General features: G+C 41.4%; 2 protein-coding genes across 25 annotated transcripts in view; one reads left to right on the top strand and one right to left on the bottom strand.

Moving 5' to 3' along the window:
• Window positions 1-22,317, bottom strand: part of CACNA1C (calcium voltage-gated channel subunit alpha1 C) — a 746,185-nt gene that overhangs the window by 700,685 nt on the left and 23,183 nt on the right. The gene's annotated exons all lie outside the window — the stretch shown is intronic.
• DCP1B (decapping mRNA 1B) overlaps window positions 11,375-22,317 on the top strand; it is a 53,903-nt gene continuing 42,960 nt past the window's right edge. For 2 of the 4 annotated variants that reach the window (XM_072799615.1, XM_072799616.1), the window contains exons 1-3: window positions 11,375-11,561; window positions 17,786-17,826; window positions 22,168-22,295. In XM_072799615.1, coding sequence (XP_072655716.1) covers window positions 11,412-11,561; window positions 17,786-17,826; window positions 22,168-22,295 — 319 coding nt within the window. In that variant the 5' untranslated portion in view covers window positions 11,375-11,411. Of the gene's footprint in view, window positions 11,562-15,290; window positions 15,454-17,785; window positions 17,827-22,167; window positions 22,296-22,317 lie in introns of all 4 variants that reach the window. The other 2 variants (XM_072799617.1, XM_072799618.1) reach the window with 2 other exon arrangements.

Here is a 22,317-nt window from a genome sequence, read left to right as displayed (position 1 = left end):
CCACCAGACTCACATTAGCTCCACAGACCCAACAACAGTAAAAATACGTTTTGATTACTAGAAGCATTAGATAAGACCAAAAAAAAAACAAAAAACAAAAAAAAACAAAAACACCACTTCACATCACAATGGTAAGTGGATAGTTGGCAATTATCCAGGTCATTGGATCAGTGTAAGTAGCCAGACCATTCCACTCCCCTTCCTCAAAAAAGTCTGGGAGCTTAATGATCTACTTTGCCAAGATTAACTGGGAAATTACAGAATCTGTGTCCTTTTATTTTTTAAGGGTGAAAATTCATCTCTGATGAATTCATTTCATCCTGAAATCCATAAATGCTTGAGAGTTCTTGAAGGAGCTGTCTTCATTTAAGCCTGCGAAGCATCACCTGAATTCTTTAGATGTTTACCAAGATGGCAGTTCAATTTCAAAGCTGAAAACCAGCAGAAGAAAACATTTCTGTTGCTCTGACTCCTTGTCCTTTCCCCAATGTGCTCAGGGTTTTGATACCTGGCATCAGAGTCCCACCATCCCAGTCCAATTTAGGCCCTCAGTGTCATCTATTTCTCCTAATATTACCCTGTCTTCAGCCCACCTATTTTCTACATTGTAGCCAGAATTATCTTTCTGCAAATCAGATGTCACTTCTCTCTTCAATTGCAGCCGGTTGCCTAGAGGATAGACTTTCAATACCAAAGTCCAAGCCATGTCCAGAAGACTCCTAAGCATGTAGCTCCAGTCTATCTAGAGCTGTATCCTTGATAAGTAGAAAGCTTCTAAATCAATGGTTCCCAAACTTTAACATATATTATCTGGGAACTTTTACAAATCCTGATACCCCAGTGACACAACACCAATTAAATCAGAATGTCTTGGGCTGAAGCCAGCATCCGACATCTTAAGTAGTGCCAAAACTATAATCGTATTTTGGTCACTCAGATTCCCTGGAGGACCAGAAATTGTTCTTACAACTTTTACTTATGTAATTTTATAAATCTATTGTGATAGTAAACATGGTATTTGTCTGTATTTGATGTATCTCCTCCATCAAACTTTAAGTTCCTGGAAAGCAGGGTCTGTTTTTAATTTTTGTCATATTAATGATATTTAGATAGTACTTGGCAACCTAATAGGAGCACAACAAACATTTGTCAAATCAAAGAACAGATGGATGAACAAATAAATAAATTATATCAAGTGGGAGACATTAAGCAGAATGAGGTTTAAGAAGCTTAATATAGGGCAACCTGGGTGGCTCAGTAGTTTAGCGCCGCCTTCCGCCCAGGGCGTGATCCTGGAGACCCGGGATTGAGGCCTGTGTCAGGCTTCCTGCGTGGAGCCTGTTTCTCCCTCTGCCTGTGTCTCTGCCTCTCTCTTTCTCTCTCTCTGTCTCTCATGAATAAATAAATAAAATCTTTTTAAAAAAAGAAGCTTAAAATAAGGAATACTCTTCCTTATTTAAGAAACAAAGCCATTCATGTCATTTTTTAATAAAGTGGATCATTTTAAAGGATGGAGCAGCCCATTTGTCACTGAATTGATCACCATAGTCCTTAATAAATGATCATGGTGGAGAGAACATTGCCCTGTCTAGTCCTGTTCTGTCATTACTGTTATTATTAAGTACTTGATATGGTTCAGGTGCTTTAGTTGTATTTTCTCGTTTAGCTCTCAACAACAATCCTACAAAGTAGGATTCTTTAAAAACCTCATTTCATAGAGAAGGAAACTGAAGTTGACATGGGATAAGGAATTGCCCACACTAGCTGAGCCACATTCAAACCCAGGAAGTTTGTCCTTGGCACAGAGGCTGCCAACCAGGCTGCCCAGTGGCTCTCCAACCTGGAAGTAGTTAGACTCATTTCAAGGAGATTTACCAGGGCCCAACCTGAGAGTTCAATTAACTTGTCTGTATGAGCCCTGGCCATTGGTACTTCTTTTAAAATGCCCTCCGGCAATTATAATGTGTAGCCAGGGTTGAGAACTTCTGCTCTAGGCTCTCTCTACTCTGAGTTGATGTAACCTCACAAAAGCCACTCTTTTAGTTTTCTTCCCTCCAAAAAGTGGCTGAAATGACTTATCTTGGCGATAATTCAAGCTTGAATGCCTAGGAGTGATCCCTGCTCCTCATCCATCCCTAACCTCAGGAATGGGCAAAGAGGCAAAGAGAAGGCTCTTGGGATCTCCATACGTGGACTTCCAGCCAGCCTTTGCCTGGATTTTTTAGCCCCCACTGAAGGAAAATTGGAGCTATGACAAGCTAGTGCTATAGTTTATTTCATGAAATGCAGTGAAGGAATAAGAGCGGTATATAGCTCCTTGGAAAGAATAAGAAAGAATAAATGTAGCCCATCGAGTATACCTTGCTAGCCCTACTTGAAGATGATCACTCAGCACTGGGGAAAGAGAAAGTGTATAGGAGAGTCTAGTGACTAGTAAACTAGCCCTTTCATAGCTGACAGTGGTCTCCTCTGCCCTGTCAGTGTGACAAGTGTGAAGAAGTAGAGAATACAGTCTCGGGAAGGGAAATTCCTAGGGAGCAGAATGAGGGAGGGCTAAAGCAGATGAAAATTGCTGGTAGTTCGAGTACGTACTATTCATATAGATGAATACTCCAGCCAGGACTTGGTAGTATCAAAGGAGGAAAGGACTGCCCTTGGGAGGGTCTTACTTAGTCTGCTCTGCTCTAAGGCCAGAGGGGATCAATGTGGCTTTAGGATATGCTGTCTATAGCACTACTCAGACAAGTCTCTACTGCCTCTCTAAGACCAAAAGCTCAAACCACCCAAGAAAATTCCAAGTGTAAGAATGAGCAGGGCCCAGTCTCTCACTCTTAGGGCCATTCCACCCTGGTCTGGTCCTAAAGAGAAGATGTACAACACCTTCATTTTGTTACTCTTGGCAATTCACTTAAACCAAAGGCTTTTTGTGCCTCTGCCATGTGCTCCCATAGCATCCTAAACTTTTTATAAAGCACCAACCCCACCTGATTGTCATTACCTGTTTGTGTGTCCATCTTCCCAGTTAGACTCTAAACTCCAGAAGGGCATGGCATGCTTGTCTTGTTCACTGTAGTATTCTCAGCTCGCAGCTCTATGCCTGTCCTATTATAAGAGCTTACTAAATGTTCACTGGGTGAATAAATGATTAAATGTAAAGGCTATCTGACAAACGAATACAGCAATACTTGCTATCTACTTCACAGGAAACTAGTGAGACAGGAGCTGCCCTACTTATTACAAGAGCTCTCCCAGTTTAGACTAATCATGGCTTATTTAGGTTAAACATGTTTGTTTACCTGACATTTTCTTGTTTTATTATAAAGCCCATATAATTCTTAACAAAGCAACTAAAACTGAACAGTGGGTTCAGTGTTTGCAGTTCTTTGAAAATGTATTAATACTTAGGGCCCTCAGAGGCAGCGACCCCATAACAGTGTGAGACAGGCTTGCTGGGGTCATAGCCACTGCTCCTAGGAGTCTCCATAACAGCAGCAAAGGTCAAAGCCCTGCAGAAGGCCACTTATTACCAACAGGAAATATAGAAAAAAAACACCCGGCCCTTTAATCGTTAAAATACCTCGAGGGGAAAAAAAAGCTGTGTTATAATCAGGCTTTATCCGCAGAGGAAGTAGAGCCTTCTTTGGACCCTCAAATCCTGATTTTAAAGCCTCATACATCATGATTATATCAAAATCCTTAAAGTGTTTCTTTCAAAGAGCTCTTTCAAGAATACTCACAATTGTTACAAAAATAAATGTTATTATCCCCTATTACAAATAAGAAAAACTGGTCTGGTTTCTATATGATTTCTCCTCTAATCACAGAAATAGGTGAAAACCTAGGGATGCTGATCCCCAATCCACAAAGCTAGTACCACTGCCAACCTGCCTTACTTCCAAAGACAGTACAGACCCTGAGAGCACTCAAGACTCCTGCAGTACACCAGAATGTAGACCTATATTTGCAATTTTATATATAGTGTTTCCTGTCCCCAAGTTCCTAAGGACATCCAAGAAATAAATCAGAGGCCTGGCAATAGCGATAATGTTAAAAATTAAGAATCACAACCATTAGCAAACTAAAAAGGGGTAGAAATAATTCTGCACTTTGCATTAGTACATTTGTTTACCATACACAAGGTGCCTTTATAAATGATAAAGTGCTAATTCTCATTCTGCATGTGTGACTCTCTTGTCCAGAATGTAAATCCTGCCATAATCAAAAGCAATGGCCAATGACAAAACATTGAGAGTGCCCCATCTTTGCACCAGGCACTTTATATTCTAAGCACTTTACACACATTATATGATTTAGCTCCCACAACAACCTGAGGAGGTACATGCTATTATTGTTCTTATTTTGTGGGTGAAGAAACTGAGGCCTGGAGCTTAATAGAACACCCAAGTTTACATAGCTAGGAGGAGATGAGACCAAGATTTAGATCTGGGTCTCTCTGACTTCAAAACTCACGTTCTTCATCATTATACATACTCTCTCCCCCCAAAAAAGAATTATGCTGCTATGACTGAATTACATTCTCCATAGGTTAGGGATATTGAAGAAATCCCAATCCCAGAAAAATAAGTCAGTGAAAGTTACTCAGAAATACTTCTGATCATTAAGGTATCCTCAAAGCACATGGCCAAAAAATCAGTGACTTAAAATGATACTAGAGTAGAAATACAGGTCAAATCCAATTACAGTGGATCTCAAAGGAGCATCCAAGCTCTTATGGTATCCTGGAACTTGATTATATTAAATAGTGCCTGCTTCAACTACTAAGGGACACACTGATCCTCCTTCCCTTTCTCCGAATTCTGGCACCTGTCAATATATCACAATTTAGCCCTTGGTTATATATTATGTTTTATTGTTCACCATTTTTTCATGTATGCTTAGCTTTTTTCCTCAACTAGATTTTAAGTTCCTCGAGAATAAAAACTAGGCTTCATACTTTGTTGCCCTTTCTAATTCATTATGTGCTTATAATGTGCACAAACCAGGTGACAACTAGATGTGTTATTTATTGACTTATTTAACAAAAATACCGGAGTTGGCGACCTTTTTCTGCAAAGGAACTGAGAGTAAATATTTTAGGCTTTGGAGGTCATCTGGTTTCCGTTGTAGCCACTCAACTGTGCTGTTCTAGGGTGAGAGCAGCCCTCTGGCTGTCTATCAATACACTGAGTGTGACTGTGCCCCAATAAAACTTTATTTATGAAACAGGCAGAGGGCTAGATTTGGCCTGTGGGCTATAGTTTGTCAAACCTAATAGAGACTATACAAGACAGGCTTGAGGGTCCAGGCTGGGAAATGTTTTAAAATCTCAGCATTCTCTCAACAGATTCTACACCGCCTCCTCAGGCCTCTAACCCATTTTTAGAGTACTGGCTCCTGACTAAGCCAAGTGTTCTTCCAAACCCTCTTACCTTGGACTTAAGTTTAGTTCAGCACAATATTTTGCTGTTCATTTTCCTTTGGGGCTTCACACATCAGTTTAAAAAGAGAAAAATCAATCACCGAGTGGAGAGCTGACATGGTAGGTTGTATTGATTATAAGTAATCAGAAAATCCTTCAAATGTATTCCATCTAGGACTCCCTGACACTTTTTTCCGACTGCTTCCTATAGACTGCCATGTAAATCGTCAAGGTAACTTGAAATAGGTATTTCACCTGGATTAACAATCTGCAGAGAGAGCTGATCACCTTAAGTGTAGCAAGGGTAAATATTCCTTCCTCCCAACAGTGACTGTTTTTCCCTCTGAGAAGGAAAGAGCACAGAAAATGAAGGATGACACCCTTTCTCTTTCTTGATTATAACATTCAGCCCTCAGTTTTGACATAATGTTAATAAGTCCTCAATACGCTGCTTTCCTGACCTAATTTCAATGTGCATCAAACAGATTGTTCATTATTGTTTCTGGGCTCATCGACATATTGGTAAAGACTGCAGCATTTGAGATGACTGGAGGTGGTTCAATAGCTAGCCACGCAATCTGGAGTGGGGAAGCATCCTAATTCAATCACTTTATCCCACAGAGAATTGAAGTGGCCTGCCTAGAACTGTGGATTCTACCCAAATCAAATAATCATAAGGTCATCCCTCGACGGTGTTGGTAGTGCCACAGTGAACTGGCTGGCACCACACACACCTAGGTAACATGAGAGGCAACTCAAGTTTGCTGTCCTAATGCAAAATCCGCTAACAACCTCCCACATTCCCACTCTGCCCCAGGACAAAACTTTATGTGAAATTGGCCACATTCAGTATCAGCTTTCTGAATCATGACGCAGAGCTGCCTGTGTTTGCAGAGACATGGCAGATGGTCTATGCAACTTCCACGGTCCCTTCCATGGTGCACTTGCAAAATGGAGATTTGTCTTCTGCTGTCTCAACACACCCTTTCCACATCCTGCTCTCCCTCTTAGCATTCAGGTGCTGAAACTCACAGACGTTAGTTACTGCAGTGGTCTTGTGTTTTAAGCCTGTAATCTCTTCATGTGGAATTAAAGGCACTTCTCATGTTTTAACATGGTCTAGGCATTGGGAAGCAACTAGAAAGACATCTTTAGTGCAGAGGTCCTCTGTGCCCACTAAGCCTGACCCCTGACAATGAGGTAAAGTGAATAGGTTTAGTGGGACTGGCGGAGAGAGGCAAAATGAGATTAGAAGAGAATGTGTATGTGTGGTCTCCCCATTCCAAAGAGCTCCAGTTACCCCAAGTCCACTCCAGGCCAGGTTAGCAGAGGTTTAATCCAGGCAGTGGCTGGGCCCAGACTGGAGAAATTTCAGGCTTGAGCAAAGGCTCACCCAACAGGTCCCTTTCTTTCCCACATCTGCCCCTTCTCATTCTGCTCCAAGGCCCTCTGACAGCTATTTCACATCTCAGCTGCTTGCAATCTCATGGAACAGACATGTATTTACTATATTATTTATTCCTCTGTTTTTGAAGTTTTTGATAAGTATGTTTTAGCTCACATTATCCATTTTATAGAAATCCTGGGAATGAACTGCCTTGGGAATTAACAAGCTCCTTGTCAGGACGCCTGGGTGGCTCAGTGGTTGAGTGTCTGCCTTCGGCTCAGGGCATGATCCAGGAGTCCTGGGATCAAGTTCCACATCTGGCTCCCTGTGAGGAAACTGCTTCTGTCTCTGCCTTTCTCTTTCCGTGTCTCTCATGAATAAACAAGTTCTTAACAAAATAAAAAAAAATTAAAAATAAATTAAAAAATAAAAACAAGCTCCTTGTCACACAGAACTTTGTTGAGACGAACTGAACAGTGGCAATGTAATTGGACAGGAAGGATCCTTCTGGGCTTCTATTAGAAATAATAATAACAAGGGCACCTGGGTGCTCAGTTGGTTGGGTGCTGAACTCTTGGTTTCGGCTTAGGTCATGCTCTCAGGGTCTTGGGTTGGAGCCCCTGAGCTCAGAGAGGAGTCTGCTTATCTCCCCCTCTCTCTGCTTCCCCTGCCACGCTCTCTAAAATAAATTTAAAAATCTTTTTTTAAAAAAAGAAATAATAACAATGATGAAACTAATGCTAATGATGATGTAGGGTTGTTTTTTTTTTTAAGATTTTTATTTATTTGAAAGAGGGAGAGTGAACAAGAGAGACACAGAGAACACAAGCAGTGACAGACAGAGGGAAAGGGAGAAGCAGACTCTTGGCTGATTGGGGAGCCCGACATGGGGCTTGATCCCAGGACTCCAGGATTATGACCTGAGCCAAAAGCAGACACTTAACCGAATGAGCCACCTAGGCGCCCTTGATGATGTAGTTATAATAAGAATAGCTTTTCTCATTTGCAGAACATTTCCTAGATTGTAAATCTTTTTCAAGTAAGCTAACTTGATCTCATTTATTTCATAAAATTGGTAGGGCAAATATTAGTTAGGATCCCCAAGTTAGGGACGCCTAGGTGGCTCAGTGGTTTAGCGCCTGCCTTTGGCCCAGGGCGTGATCCTGGAGTCCCGGGATCAAGTTCCACATCGGGCTCCCTGCATGGAGCCTGCTTCTCCCTCTGCCTCTCTCTGTGTGACTCCCATGAATAAATAAATAAAATCTTAAAAAAAAAAAAAAGGATCCCCAGGTTAAAGGTAAGGTCACTTGTAGGTCACACAGATAAAAAGATGTTATTAAAGTAGTTTCCCTTTCCTCTTCCACTGTATACTGCTGTCTACAAAAGAAATGAACCATGCACTGAGAACAACTGGTAACAAGCTTCAAACCATTTCCCTCCAATAGGAGAAAGAGGGCATTCATTAATTCCTTACTTCTATCATCTTTTAGTACAAAATTCCTAGCAAAAAGGACGATTCATACAGGCAGCACAAGCAAACCATCAGTCATTTAAGTCATTTTAGAATCACAAACTCTTAGGGGGCATCCTGGAAGCTCCTCTTTCCCCTCCATTCCGACACATTCTACTCTAGGACAAATGCAAAACTTGGAGGTCATTTACACAACAAAGAGCACTAGTAAAGCAGACTGTGTATTTATGTTTCAGATTGTTATGCCATAAAAGTCAATTTATATTTATATACAAGCACTCATACATAGCTACAAAACCAAACATTTTCGTTTATATCTCTATTTTCAAACAATTGAAATATAGTATGTTCAAACAATTACCTTGATGGATTAGGTGGTGGATTTTATCTTAGTCATTTCAATAGTATAAAAATCATAGACCTGAACATTATTTTTTATCACATTACAAACTTGTTTTAAATTCTAGTATAGGGATCCCTGGGTGGCGCAGCGGTTTGGCGCCTGCTTTTGGCCCAGGGCACGATCCTGGAGACCCGGGATCGAATCCCACGTCGGGCTCCCGGTGCATGGAGCCTGCTTCTCCCTCTGCCTGTGTCTCTGCCTCTCTCTCTCTCTCTCTCTCTCTCTCTGTGTGACTATCATAAAAAAAAAAAAAAAATCTAGTATAAAACTTTAAATACCAAGTGTTGGCACATGTTTTATCTCATAATGACAATTATAAAATAATCATGAAACCCCAAAATCATGAGTAGCTATTCAAGGTATCATAACGAGACTTCCCGAAACACAGTGGAAGTATGCCAGCACCGTGGAAGCCAATGGAAGTTAATGTCACATGGATTAAAAAAGAATTAGCCTATTATGAATGGTCTTTTACTAACATAGAGCCTGCAGCTTGGTATGTTTGGATAAGTAACAACGACCTGATTTTACACAGGTTATTTAAGCAGAAAGTTGGCAGAAGTCTGTCTTCATCCTAGAAGATTGGAGCTTTAAGATTTTCGGGGAAAAAGGAATTTTTGAAAAAGAGAACAAAGCTCCATGGTCCAGTAATGAACAATATGGCAATGCTGGAGTCACTGCAACATTATGGTTTTGTTTTTTTTTTTCTGTGTGACTTCTAATCCTTGTTTTTTCCCTTTTCTTTCTTTTCCTTACAATATAGAAAGTTTAAAAAAAAAAAACTTCCCATTTTTTTCTCTCTTCCTTTGAATGTAAATTCTGAAAGATCAGGACTTGTTATTGTATGCTGTTTTATTCCAACTTGGATTTCAGTATTCTATAAGTCATAAGCTCTAAAAAAAAGAAAAGAAAAAGAAAAAGAAAGAAAGAAAGAAAGAAAGAAAGAAAGAAAGAAAGAAAGAAAGAGAAAGAAAAGACAGGGCAGCCCCGGTGGCTCAGCGGTTTGGCGCCTGCCTTTGGCTCAGGGCGTGATCCTGGAGACCCTGGATCGAGTCCCACGTCGGGCTCCCTGCATGGAGCCTGCTTCTCCCTCTGCCTTTCTTTCTCTCTCTCTCTCTCTCTCTCTGTGTGTGTGTGTCTCATGAATAAATAGATTTTTTTTAAAGGCATTAAATGAGTAAATTCAACTAACTCACGGTTTAGTTCAATAGAATAAGCATTTACTAAATCTCGATTCACAAGACATTGGATCAACTATTAGGGAGCCAACTAGGGTGAATCTATGTTTCCTGAAATATTGGGAAAGGTAGACTTTATCCATAGACCCCAAGACTCAAAGGCAAATTCCTTTACAAAAGAAATGTTAAACGTTTGCTAAAAACTTTTAACAAAAATGTACATCCAGTTATGCAAGCATCAGACCGACAACATCCTCGAAGGTTTAAAGACCAAATCCCCCATCACAGACTTTCTAAACGCCGACCGATCTCACCAGAAAAGACTTCAAGTACTGAGAAGCTGTCCAACTCCTGGTAGTGGATATGTGTTCCCTAGGCTTCCATTTCTCACTTGAAAGCTCAAAAATTATCATTGTCAACAATAATTGCTCTTGTTTTCCTGGAAGTGACAGATGCATGTTATTTATTTTTGAAAAAATGTCTATGGAATACCTGTCTGAATAACCGCGGTCCGTCCATCTTTCTTCCAAGTAAGAAGAGTGTGCCGTGAGTATAAAAATAAATACTAGTTCAGCTTGCACCTCAAGCACAGCAGCATTTTCCTGGAGACAAATAGAGGGTACTCCCGCGTGCAGCACGTGTGCTTTGCACACACTTGTGGTTTCTTCAGACAGGACTTAAAAAGTGTGGGCGCCTGGGTGGTTGAGCCCCTCGCTCTCGGTTTCCCCGGGGTAGTGACCTCAGGGTGACGAGGTGGGAGCAGGGCCTGCGCTGCTTTGCCCGCTGCGGGGGGGGGGGGGGGGGGGGGGCGCTCAGTCTACCCCACCCCGCCCCTCCCCACTCCCCTGCACGCTCTCTCAGAAATAATCAATCTTCTAAAAGTGAGCCAAACAGTTGGACTCTAATAAAATCAGGGATTTTTGCTACTTCACCGAGAACACCCTCCAGTGGCCCGGGCTTTTAGTGTCGTGCCCTGCCCGGCCGGACTCACTCGGACACCTGTACTCTCGCTCACCATTGGTGCCGGTGTCAACGCGGTGAAAGAGGCCAGCGCAGCTCAGCAGCGTCCTCAGAGTGGTTTCGACCTGGCAGGGCCCTGAAAGGGTCTCGGGGATTCCCGGGGGCTCGAGAACCAGGGTGTCTGTGCATAGGGAGATCCCAGCGCCCTTTCCCCTCAGTTTATTAATTCCTTGGGCTTATTTATTATTGGAGGTTTGGTCACTGATCAAAGACAAGACAGGCCAAGGCGTGCAACGCGTCCGAGAGGGGCACCTGCCGCGCCCGCTGCTCCAAGGCCCGCAGAGCGAGGAAGCGGCCCTCGCGGAGGGGAACCGGCTTCAGCCCCGCAGCGCTCGTCGCGGGCGGGCTTGCGGCCATCGACTAGTACTGCCTCGCGCGTGTCGCGGCGGTGGGGGCGGGGGCCGGCTGGAGAAGCGAGGCCGCCCCGGACCTGCGGCCGCCGCGCGGTGTCGGGGGCGAGGCGGCTCGCTCGCTCTGCGATCTATTGAGGGTGGCTTCCGACAGCGCTGGCTGATGCCGGGGAGGGAGGGAAGATGGCGGCCGTGGCGGCTGGCGGCCTGGTGGGGAAGGGGCGCGACATCAGCCTGGCGGCCCTGCAGCGCCACGACCCCTACATCAACCGCATCGTGGACGTGGCCAGCCAGGTGGCTCTGTACACCTTCGGCCATCGGGCCAACGAGTGGGTGCGTGCGGACGCGCCGGGGCCGCGCCGGCAGGGCGAGGGTGGGGAGAGAGATCGCCAGCCCCGGGCCGCGACCGCCCGCGCCCCGCCCGCGCACGGAGGGCTGCAGGTGGACGGAGACGGACGGCGGCGGAGGGCGGTGGCCGAAGCCGTGGCCGCCGGGTCCCGGCCGGCCGCTCGGAGGAGCCCCCGACGACCCGCACGTGGGGAGAGCTGAGCGGTCGGGGGCGGGCCCGGGGCCGAGGCGGGGGGGGGGGGGGGCGCCCCGAGGCCGGAGGACCGACGGGCTCCGGGAAGCGGAGCCGCAGCCGGGCGGCGCGGGGAGCCGCGCTGTGGGGAGGCGGGGGCTCGGGTGGGCCGCAGGGGCGGCTGACGCTGGCGACTCGGCGACGCCAAGTGGGAGGCCCCGGCAGAGGCGCGGGGGCTGGGCCTCGCCTGCCCCGAGGCTGGCGCCCCGGCGAAGGGGGTCGCGCAGCCTGCCCGGACCGACGGGCGCCCGGAGCCCAGTGCGCGGCCAGCCGGGTTACTCGGCGCCCTTCTCCAAGCAGAAACCCGGTGAATAGCCATGGAATGAAATTGGACTTCCTCGCAGTTACAGTGGGGCAGGGGCCTGAAACGCCTGAGTCCTGCTGCGTGAGGTTCTGTGGCCCCCCCACCTGAATGCAGACAGACGTAGTTTCTCTTTTCCTCATACGGTTTTTGTCCCAAATAGTAGTCCGTTCGTTATATAACCCTCCATCATTTTAAAACAAGTTACAAAACAGTATAGAGAACTGAGCGCGAATGAATGGATTTCAGGGTTTTTTCTTAAAGTATATTTTCCAAGACATCAAAATTCAATCAAGGAAAACACGCATTTTGAGCAAATTCATGTTTTTTTTAACATCTGCATACATTTACATAGCCTCCTTATTGCTAGCGTACATCTTGAGCAGTCTGTAATAAAAAAATTCACCTGAAAATCATAAACAAAAGTAAAAAGATTTAAAAGGAGAGAGAAGAGAACAGTTTTGCCCTAAGTTCTTAAGTGAGGAGATTTGCTGGAACGGAGTAAGGAACTCAGGTCTGTACTCTTAGTCCTCCGCAAAAAAGGAAAGCAGGGAGACCTCTTTAATCACCATCTGTAATAGAAAGTACACCACTTGGTCAGGAGAGAGGTTATTTCCCCCTAATTTTAGGGGGAATTTGTCACCTGGGTCTTTATATGTATAGAGGACACTGAACAGTGTACTGGACAATCTCATCAATGGGAGTTTAGAAAAAATACAAAGATATGATACATATTGTATTGCTATTATATTGCTCTATAAGAAAATGCCAAAGACTTAACGTGTTATTTCTGTCAAGGCAATTTTGTAGGAGAGAAAGGATCTCCGTGAGCCTACTTGTCAGTGAGATTAGAGTCTGGAGAATCTTGAGAAATTGTTAACATGCAGAGGAAACCATTCCTTTTGGAAAACAATTGTCTCCTACAGGCCTTTGACAGGAAATCTGTGATAGATCCCTGTTAAAATACTTACAGAGGTTTATTAGATAGCCAGTGAAGTCCTTCTAAAGCCTCATCAAAAGACAGAAGTGTCACAACGCATTATTTACAGGAGTTATGTTTTCCTGCTTCCTGAGCTTGTTGCCTTCAGACAGGGCATAATTCATTCAGTAAAAGGTCATTCTTTCAAAGTACTAATCTTCAAGGCTGTGGTAGCCAGAAGAAAGAGACCTAGTTCAGAGGTAGAGCAGTTGCTCAGGGTAAGCAGTTTGTCACCACTGTCTCCATATGTCATCACTCAGGGCCTCTGGACTGGAGCCCTTTGAACATAAGCCTACTGAAAGTATAAAGAACATTCTTGAGATTGGAGGTGAAAGTATATGCAAGAAAGCAGATGGGAAGTAAGGGAAGGAAATTCTTACTACACTGAAATAGATGAAGAATGACTTCAGGCATTTAGAGCAGGAGGTATTAGAAATGAAGGGTAGACAGAAAATGAGGTGCTTGAAGGAAAGATGAAGAAAAATAATGTCATGACTGGAATCAGAATTTAAGAGCTAGAACTACTTCTCATTATCTGAAAAGACTGCTCCCCCCAAATACCCAATTGTCGTTTGAAGAATATATTTTCACCTTTCAGTCCTTGGAGTAGTGGCTCGTAGCTAGTTTTGATTTTGTCTCCAAGGAACATTTGGCAGTTATCTGACCGAAATTTGTGGTTGTCACACCAAGAGAGAACATGTTACTGGCATCCAAAGGATAAGCCAGGGATGCTGCTAAATGTCCTACACACAGGACAAGCCCCCATGACAAAGATTTATCTGGCCCCAAATATCAAAAGTGCTGAGCTTGAGAAACTGCCTTAGAATGACTATTATGTTTCTAGCTAGTGTTTTCTAAGTTTTGTGTGTATTGAAATCATTTGGAGTTTTAAAAAGTATAACCTTCCAGATTAAAATCTCCTTTTGTACAGGCATTTGCTATATGTTAAAGGCTCATAGGTGACTTAGATGCTACATGCATGATTGAGAGAGACAAATTTATGGGGATAAATGGAGACCTACTTTTTCATTATATTAACATAGATAATTAGTAATGTAGAGATTGCTTTGGGTGGTTTCAAAGGTGTTAAATACTGTGCCAAGTCACAGTAATTGGCCAACTGGCACAATTTTGTATTCCATCTTATTTTAAATTTTGAATGCTTAATTTTTTAATACATGTTAGATTTTATAATAGAGAGTAATAGTAAATCATTAAATTGTACTTTTAAAATTTTAGCTAAAATTCCCCAGAACTAGAAACTATAATTATTTAATGTAGAGGTCTTTGCCTAGAGGACCTAAGAACCTAATAAAATCTTGTTTTAACTATACTCCAGAACCCCAACCCTGGGCTTGGCCCAGAAAGAAAAAAAAAAAAATCTGTTTATCCTTGGATAACTCTGGAGGGACTAGGAAAATACATGAAATTGAGCCATTTCAGCCTTGATAGATCAGAATGTACATTTCCAAAGCCCTTTTTTTGTCCAGGTATAATAGAGTACTTAAAATATGTTTTTTGGGGGGCAGCCTGGGTGGCTCAGCGGTTTAGTGCAGCCTTCTGCCCAGGGCCTGATCCTGATCCTGGAGACCCGGGATCGAGTCCCATGTCAGGCTCCCTGCATGGAGCCTGCCTCTTCCTCTGCCTGTGTCTCTGCCTCTCTCCGTCTCTCTCTCTCTCTCTCTCTCTCTCATGAATAAATAAATAAAATCTTTAAAAAAAATTTTTTTCTTAGATATATGGGGGTTCTTTTCAAAGATTTTATTTATTTGTTCATGAGAGACAGAGAGAGAGAGAGGCAGAGACACAGGCAAAGGGTGAAACAGGCTCCTTGCAGGGATCCCAGGACTCCAGGATCACACCCTGAGCCAAAGGCAGATAGATGCTCAACCGCTGAGCCACCCAGGTGTCCCTGAAATACGTTTTTTAAATCAAAAGATCTGAGTATTCTAGGCTGGTCGCCTCTTTTCAGCAAAGAATCTGAGAGAATAATAAACTAGTTAGTCCAGTAAGACCTGGCAAGAACTCTACTCCAGGTATTCATAATGAAGATTTAAGAAATCCTGATACACTTCAATGCTGATGACAGTGCTCGTGGTGGGCGATATACAAAGTGGATTTTGTTTGGTGCAGACTTTCCTAGTTACAGGTCTGGATCCCAAGGAAAACTCTCCAAAACTGTTGCATATGTTCATTCTACAGGGAGACCAGGTCTGGTATTGGGCTGTGGAAGTCGCCTCTAGTCAGTGAGGGGGAATTTCAAACTTTTTCAGGACGCGTTGCAATTGAAGAGGGCCACAAATTCTTTAACAGTCTTTCAATCAAGAGGTGGGGTCCATTACCTTGAGGCACCGCGCTAAATGAAGTAAGTCAGACAAAGACATACTGATATTGTTTGATCTCACTAATTTGTGGAATCAAAAAAATTGCCTGTTACAAGTTGGAAAGAAATTTCAGGAGAAACATGAACATGCTTTTAACATTTCTGATTCTGGATTTTTCTAAACTAAAATTGGGCATTAATATCTTTTTTTTTTTTTTTTTTTTTTTTTTTAAGAAAAGGTAATTTCCATTACTACTTCATGGAGGAAAAAGGGAAACAAGTCAAAAGCTGTTAGCTTTATATGTGCTTATCTATAGAAACATCCTGATTTGGATCACTAAGATGAAACAGTCTAAGGTCAAATACTGGAAGACATGAAAGTGTTTTGGCCTTGCAGCAAGTGGTCCTTGCAATGCATATAGATAGGCTCTTGTCTAGTTCCTTAACCTGTATTTCTGTTTCAGCTTCTTATCAATGTAACAAATAATATAAATATTTAATTTTTACACATTTATTCTTAAAGGCTCTGTGGACTGTAAATACTTGCCAACTGTACCAATTCGACTTTAGGAATGCCACAAATTTTTAGACTGTTTGGGTAGTATTGATTGTTCTGTAGTGGCCATTTTCTTAGTGATTAATATTGTGGCATTTTAGGTAACGCTTAGCGCTTAAAGTGCACCCAGGATATAGATTTCTCAACAGATAAGAATTAACTATGTTTGTTTACACAAGGAAAGATAATAATGTTTTGGTATCTTTTTTTTTTTTCATTTTGACTTTGCATTTTTCAAAGCACACTGGAAGAGGGCCACATTTGAGAAGTAAGACTGTTTTTCACAATACACTGAAGTTATTATATGAACTTGATAATAAATCCAGTTAAAGGATGATCTCTAACTTTCGTACCTATGTTTATATATTAGAGAAAAGACTAAAATTGTTTTAACTGCTATAAACTATTTTTAATTGCATATTCTATTTTTTTTTAATGAGGATTAAAATTCTTATTACTAAGTAATTGACTCTTAATATCCATTTGCTCTTTAAAAAGTGTTTGGTGATGTTTGATATAATTTGGGACATAGCGTACTTTGATTTCACTACTCCTAGTACAGTTCTTTGGGCAGAGAATATGTTCCTGAACTAAGGCAGCAGTTTTCACATAGCATACATCAGAATGAGCTGACAGCTAAAAGAATATGAGGTGGGCCCAGAATTTGAGTCAGTAGATCTGGGAGAAGCCCAAGAATTTGCATTTTTATCAAGATCCCAGGTGATGCTGATACTGCTGGTGTGGGGACCATACTTTAACACCCACTGAAGTGAGGTGACCAAGAAAATTGCTGAAATTACATGAGCATATGAGAGAATCATGCTTCCAATGTTTTATGTGCCTTTAAAAAAAGTATCATTTAGTATTAGGCAACGGCCTTATAAAGAGTGTATTTTTCCCCAAAACTACAGAGTACTTAAATTTTGAGTGATTTTAGTAATAGATATTAATAGTAAAATATTAGGAGGTTAAGTAGAATGCTGAAATTAAACCATATAAGTAGCAAAAGTACCTTTTAAATTCTAAATTATAATAATCTGATTAATAATTAAAACATTTTCTTTCATATGCATGGTACTGACAAACATTTTCATCAGGACCTGGGCTCCTGTCTTCAGAGATATGGAAGATATGGAAGAGAGCCTTTCCATATGAACAGAAATGATAGTATATCACCTTCACTTTATCATTTAAACAGTTTCTCTCAGGTAGATTTCTTGAGTCCTGGCTTATCAATGTTTCTAACCTGATTTTAGAGATCTGGATTAGACTCTAAATATTTCACACCACGTTGGTGATTAATTTGTCTGAAAACTACAGCATCATTGTTCTCTCCTGTGTTGTAGTCAAAGTAGGGTTATTGGCAGATCATCTGCTCTCCTAGGTGACAGGATATGGCAAGAGAAAATAAACTCAGAAAATAGGGATAATGAAATGCGGACACCAATGACTCTGCAGCTTGCCACATATGCAGGTCACAGGGTAGAAGAAAAGGCAGCGCACTTATCATCTCCTCTTTCAAAGGAAATCCGTGGGGTGTATTTTTGTATCTCTTTAGCCAGAGATGTGATGCTGTCCCTGTTTTAGTAAAGGGCGATAATGATGGTTTATTTCATAAATGACAGAAGGAGAATGGCTGCTTCCTCTTGCTTAATCAGCAGAACCATAACCATGCTGAGAACCTGTTCTCCTTTCCCTAAGAATAACCCCTCATGTTACAGGTATTTGGCCTTACTTGAAACTGAATGTTCTCTAACCTCTGAAGTTAAGATTAATGAAGAGAATATACATATTTTGCTGTTTTGTTTTTGTTTTTAGGAAAAGACTGATGTAGAAGGAACCTTATTTGTTTACACAAGGTAAGAGTATTTTACTTTTCTGAAGAAATTACAGTCTTTGAAAGAATATTTTAACTCAATGGTGTCACTCTTCTTCCAAATGTAGTTTTATTTCAAAGAGAAGGAAAAAAAAAAACCCACCTGAATCTTAGTTTGAAGTTTTTTTGTTTTTTTGTTTTTTTTTTTAATTTTTATTTATTTATGATAGTCACACAGACAGAGAGAGAGAGAGAGAGGCAGAGACACAGGCAGAGGGAGAAGCAGGCTTCATGCACCAGGAGCCCGACGTGGGACTCTATCCCAGGACCTCAGGATCATGACCTGAGCCAAAGGCAGATGCTCAACCACTGAGCCACCCAGACATCCTCCAGAGTTTAAGCTCTAATATTGAGAAAAAAAAAAAAAAAAAAAAAAAAAAAAAGCTCTAATATTGATGAACTTAAATCTTTGTGTTCTTTTAAAAATAGTATTAAATATATTCTTTGGAAAAAGGTTTTTATTGGTCACCTCCCCACGCCTCTGCCTTTGACTCTTTAAAGAAGTATGCTCCAAAATTAAAGATGTCTTTGAGTCCTTCATTATATAGTTAATAGAATATATTTCAGGATAGATTTAATAAATTCATGTTTTTGATCATTTGCATCAGAAATTGTTAATATCACATAAACACACAGAGACACATAGTATGTATATTGTCTTAATAGTTAAACATTTTATTCACATAAGCATTCACATAAACTGTCCATTATTGTCAGTGGGAGGATGAAGATAAAATACGAAGTCCTAGCACAAACCCTTCTAGAGCTAAGAGCTTCATTGGGGAGGTAGAAAATGCACACACGCACACACCTATATATGTTTTACACATTGGCATTTAAAGATTAAACCCTCCCCCAAAATAAATAAAAACAATAAAAATAAAGATAAACCCCAAAATACAGATAGCCTATCCTCAGTACCATTTGATAGGTGATAAGCAATGGATGGGCTGCTATGATTATGGAAGGCTTTATAGAATTGTTGAGTCTTGAGTAGGCCTCAGGAATAAGGTAGCACTTAACTTGCATAAAGGAGAGGGAAGGCCTGTCTCAACAGGAGGAATGGCAGAAACTGAGGCATAGAACCCAGTGTGGTAAAGAGACTAAGGAAAATGACTTTTGGCTATAGAGAGTTTATTTTGGTTTATATCAGTTAGAAGACAGTATGAAAGAGATTTTGCTAGCTTGGAATCAGACCAAGGATTTTGAAATCTATCTTCTTAGCAGTAGGGAGTCACTGAAGGTTTACGAACAGGGAAGAATAGAGTATGGCAAAATATGTGGGGAAAGTCAGTGTCTTAGCATTATGAGGATGCACTGGTTCTAGAACAAGTTGGAGTTAGAGAAGACATTGAGAAGATTATTGCAGTGGAGTAGATAAGAGATGATGGAAGTATGGACTAGAATGGTGGAAGTTGAGATTGAAAAAATTTCTTGAAAGATTGCACATTTAGAAGGCATGACGAGAGATGCCTGGGTGGCTCAGCGGTTAAGCGTCTGCCTTTGGCTCAGGGTGTGATCCTAGGGTCCTGGGGTTGAGTCCCACATCAGGCTCCCTGCGTGGAGCCTGCTTCTCCCTCTGCCTGTGTCTCTGCATATCTCTCTCTATCCTCTCTCTCTCTCTCTGCCTCTCTCTCTCTCTCTTTTTCTCTCTCTGTCTCTCATGAATAAATAAATCTTTAAAAAAAAAACATGGTGAAATTTTTTAAAATCTAAGAATTTGAAATAGAAGACTGAAAGAATGACAGAATCATGAGCAAAATGGAAAGGCAGGAAGTGGAGAATCTAGTTTGAAGGTAATTTTATTTTGAAATCATGATTGTAGAGTGATGGCAGGGCATTGAAATGAGATGCTGGGAGCCTCAGGACAGGTCAGGGATGGAGATACAGAGCTTGGACTCATCTGCCTTAAACTGGTTGTTGAAGCCATGAGAGAACAAGCATTCTCTGAAGGAGAAGAAAGTGATGAGGGCTAGTGGTTGAGTTTTAGGGGCCCAGAGATACAGAGAGGAGTTAGCCATACAGATAGAAGCAAAACAAGAACGTTGTGGAGAGGCACAGTGCAAGAATGGCAGAAGAGTGCAGAGTTGGAGGCAGAAGCCACAGGGGGTGGAAAGAAAGGAACAAATGAGCAAGGCCTTCAGAGTAGGTAGAGGAGGCTGGCTTATTCACAGTTTCAGAAAAGTGGTGGGAGTGCAAGAGCCATGGCTACTTTAGTTTACATTAGTTCTAAAGCATTCCAAAATCACCAGAACATACCACCAAGTGAGTATATGCTACTCTTGAGAATTTTGAAGTGTGAAAAGAAAACCAAATGGATGAACCCTGACTTATACCAAGCGTACACACACACACACACACACACACACACACACACACACCGTGCATTTCTCATTCACTTCTTACAGCTCTACTACTGTTTTGAGAAGTGAAAGATGTATTAATATACACAAATGATTTGTTTTAGGGATTTTTAGTAGGCCCTCTCTCTCTTTTTTTCTTTTTTTGGCTGCAGAAGATTAACAAATTATACAAGTATTTTCTCTTTGTACCCAAACCAAATACAAGTTTGCATTTTCAAGTGTTTTTTAATATACTCTGAGTTCTAAATGGAGCTGTCAGTTAAACCATTAGGTTTAACTCTTTCCCTGTTCCTTAATCTCTTCCCCAAATCTGACTCCTCAAGAGTCAGATTTTCCCATCTCCCCCTTCCTGGGGGATGGACCAATCACCCCACCATCAGATGGATGCCAGATTGTAGCACATTGGTCTTTCCTCAGTAGAGAATAACAAATGCTCATAAAAGTCAGAAGGGAGCTTTTAGTACAGGTAATGGAGCTGCTGGTGATAATATTTTGACTTGTGTTATGGATATTGCTTTAGAGGAACTGGCACATTCATCCCCTGAGCCTATTTTATAAATTAGGAGATGGTATAGTAACTGTACTATTGGAGAGGCGAGGTCCTGTTGTGATAATGAAATCCTTGAAGAATCAAATTCTGATTCTGAATAAAAACACCTAATCCCATTTTAAAAATTATTTCTTTTCTTTATTTCCTCCCATGGCTTGCTTTCTGTAATACAGAGTTCATAGAGACACCCACTGGTGATTTTTGAACTTGACACTTTCAGAGGACCCTCTCTCAGAGATCTTGGGAACTCTTTTTTCATTCTTCCTTGGAATTTAAATTAAAATGATTATCACAGTTATTCTAGTATGTATTATTTGCACACCACCACTTTACCTTTCTATAAAATGTTAGGCAAGGATTGCCTTCCATCAGTTTTAAAATTGGAAGTCTCAAAAGAAAACTCTGTAAGTAGTACTGTTGATGAATTTTACTTCTTTAGTGGCATCAAATGGTTAAGGTGAAGTAAGACTAAAATGTAAACACTTTTTCTCCCTATTGCTCAGAACATTTCTGTGGGTTGGTTACCCTGCTGCCCTAGTTTAAAGTAAATAAATGAATTCTGCTTGGTTTAGTTTCAGCATAGAAGCATTTGGTGTTTCATTTGTCATTTGATTCAGCTAGTGGCACCAGAAGTTGCACAGTTGTATTACTATATGGCTGTCACCCAAGAGTAGACAAATGCACATGTAGTTGTTAGAGTTACACTCTGTGTAATTTGGGCTCTTTCTGCCTGTCAGAGTAGGCACTGAAGGCATTCAGTGAAATTAAAAATAAAAAGTCACTAAATGACACATTTTTACAGAAAAAAACTCTTATAGTAGTTTATCGGGTGGTTTCCTTTATATTGAAGAAAACAAAATAACTGCTTCTTGCATTAAATTCTACAGTCTTTTAATTATATCTTATTCTAGGTTCGTTGACCAGAGTGGCATCATTTCTCCAAGAAATTTTACAACTGCAATTTCAAACCAACACTAACATTTTCTATGAAAAATTTCTTCCTATGATCATGATGTGCACTCTATATTAACTATCAAGGTTCTTTCAAAGTATCCATGAGTAATTTTTTTAAGTGATTATTATTTCTGCATTAAAGGAGTTTACAACCTAGGTGGGGAAGCAAGATATCTATACACACATAGCTAAATAAGTAGGATTTGATTTTGCCCAAGGAACAGGAGTGGCAGTCATGCTGTGTGTACTACAAGTAGTACATGAATTAGCATACGTCAGTCCTATTAGCCAGGAGTAAAGAGTCAGTGCTTTATATGTGTGCAGTCTGCTTGAACAAAGCTGTCTATACAGATCAAAAAGTTGAGAAACACATTCGAATAGTACTTCTACTGAAGTACTGAGTCTACTGAAAGTGGACTCCTGTTGAATAATTTGTCTTTTGATATCCTCCCTACAGGTCTGCTTCTCCAAAGCATGGATTCACCATTATGAATAGGTTGAGCATGGAAAACAGGACAGAACCCATTACTAAAGACCTGGATTTCCAGCTCCAAGACCCTTTCCTTCTCTACAGAAATGCCAGATGTGAGTCTTTCTTAATGCATTG

This window comes from Canis lupus, chromosome 25, assembly GCF_048164855.1.
Source record: "Canis lupus baileyi chromosome 25, mCanLup2.hap1, whole genome shotgun sequence".
NCBI classification, from domain to species: domain Eukaryota; kingdom Metazoa; phylum Chordata; class Mammalia; order Carnivora; family Canidae; genus Canis; species Canis lupus.
This window is presented reverse-complemented; position numbering and strand designations above follow the sequence as displayed.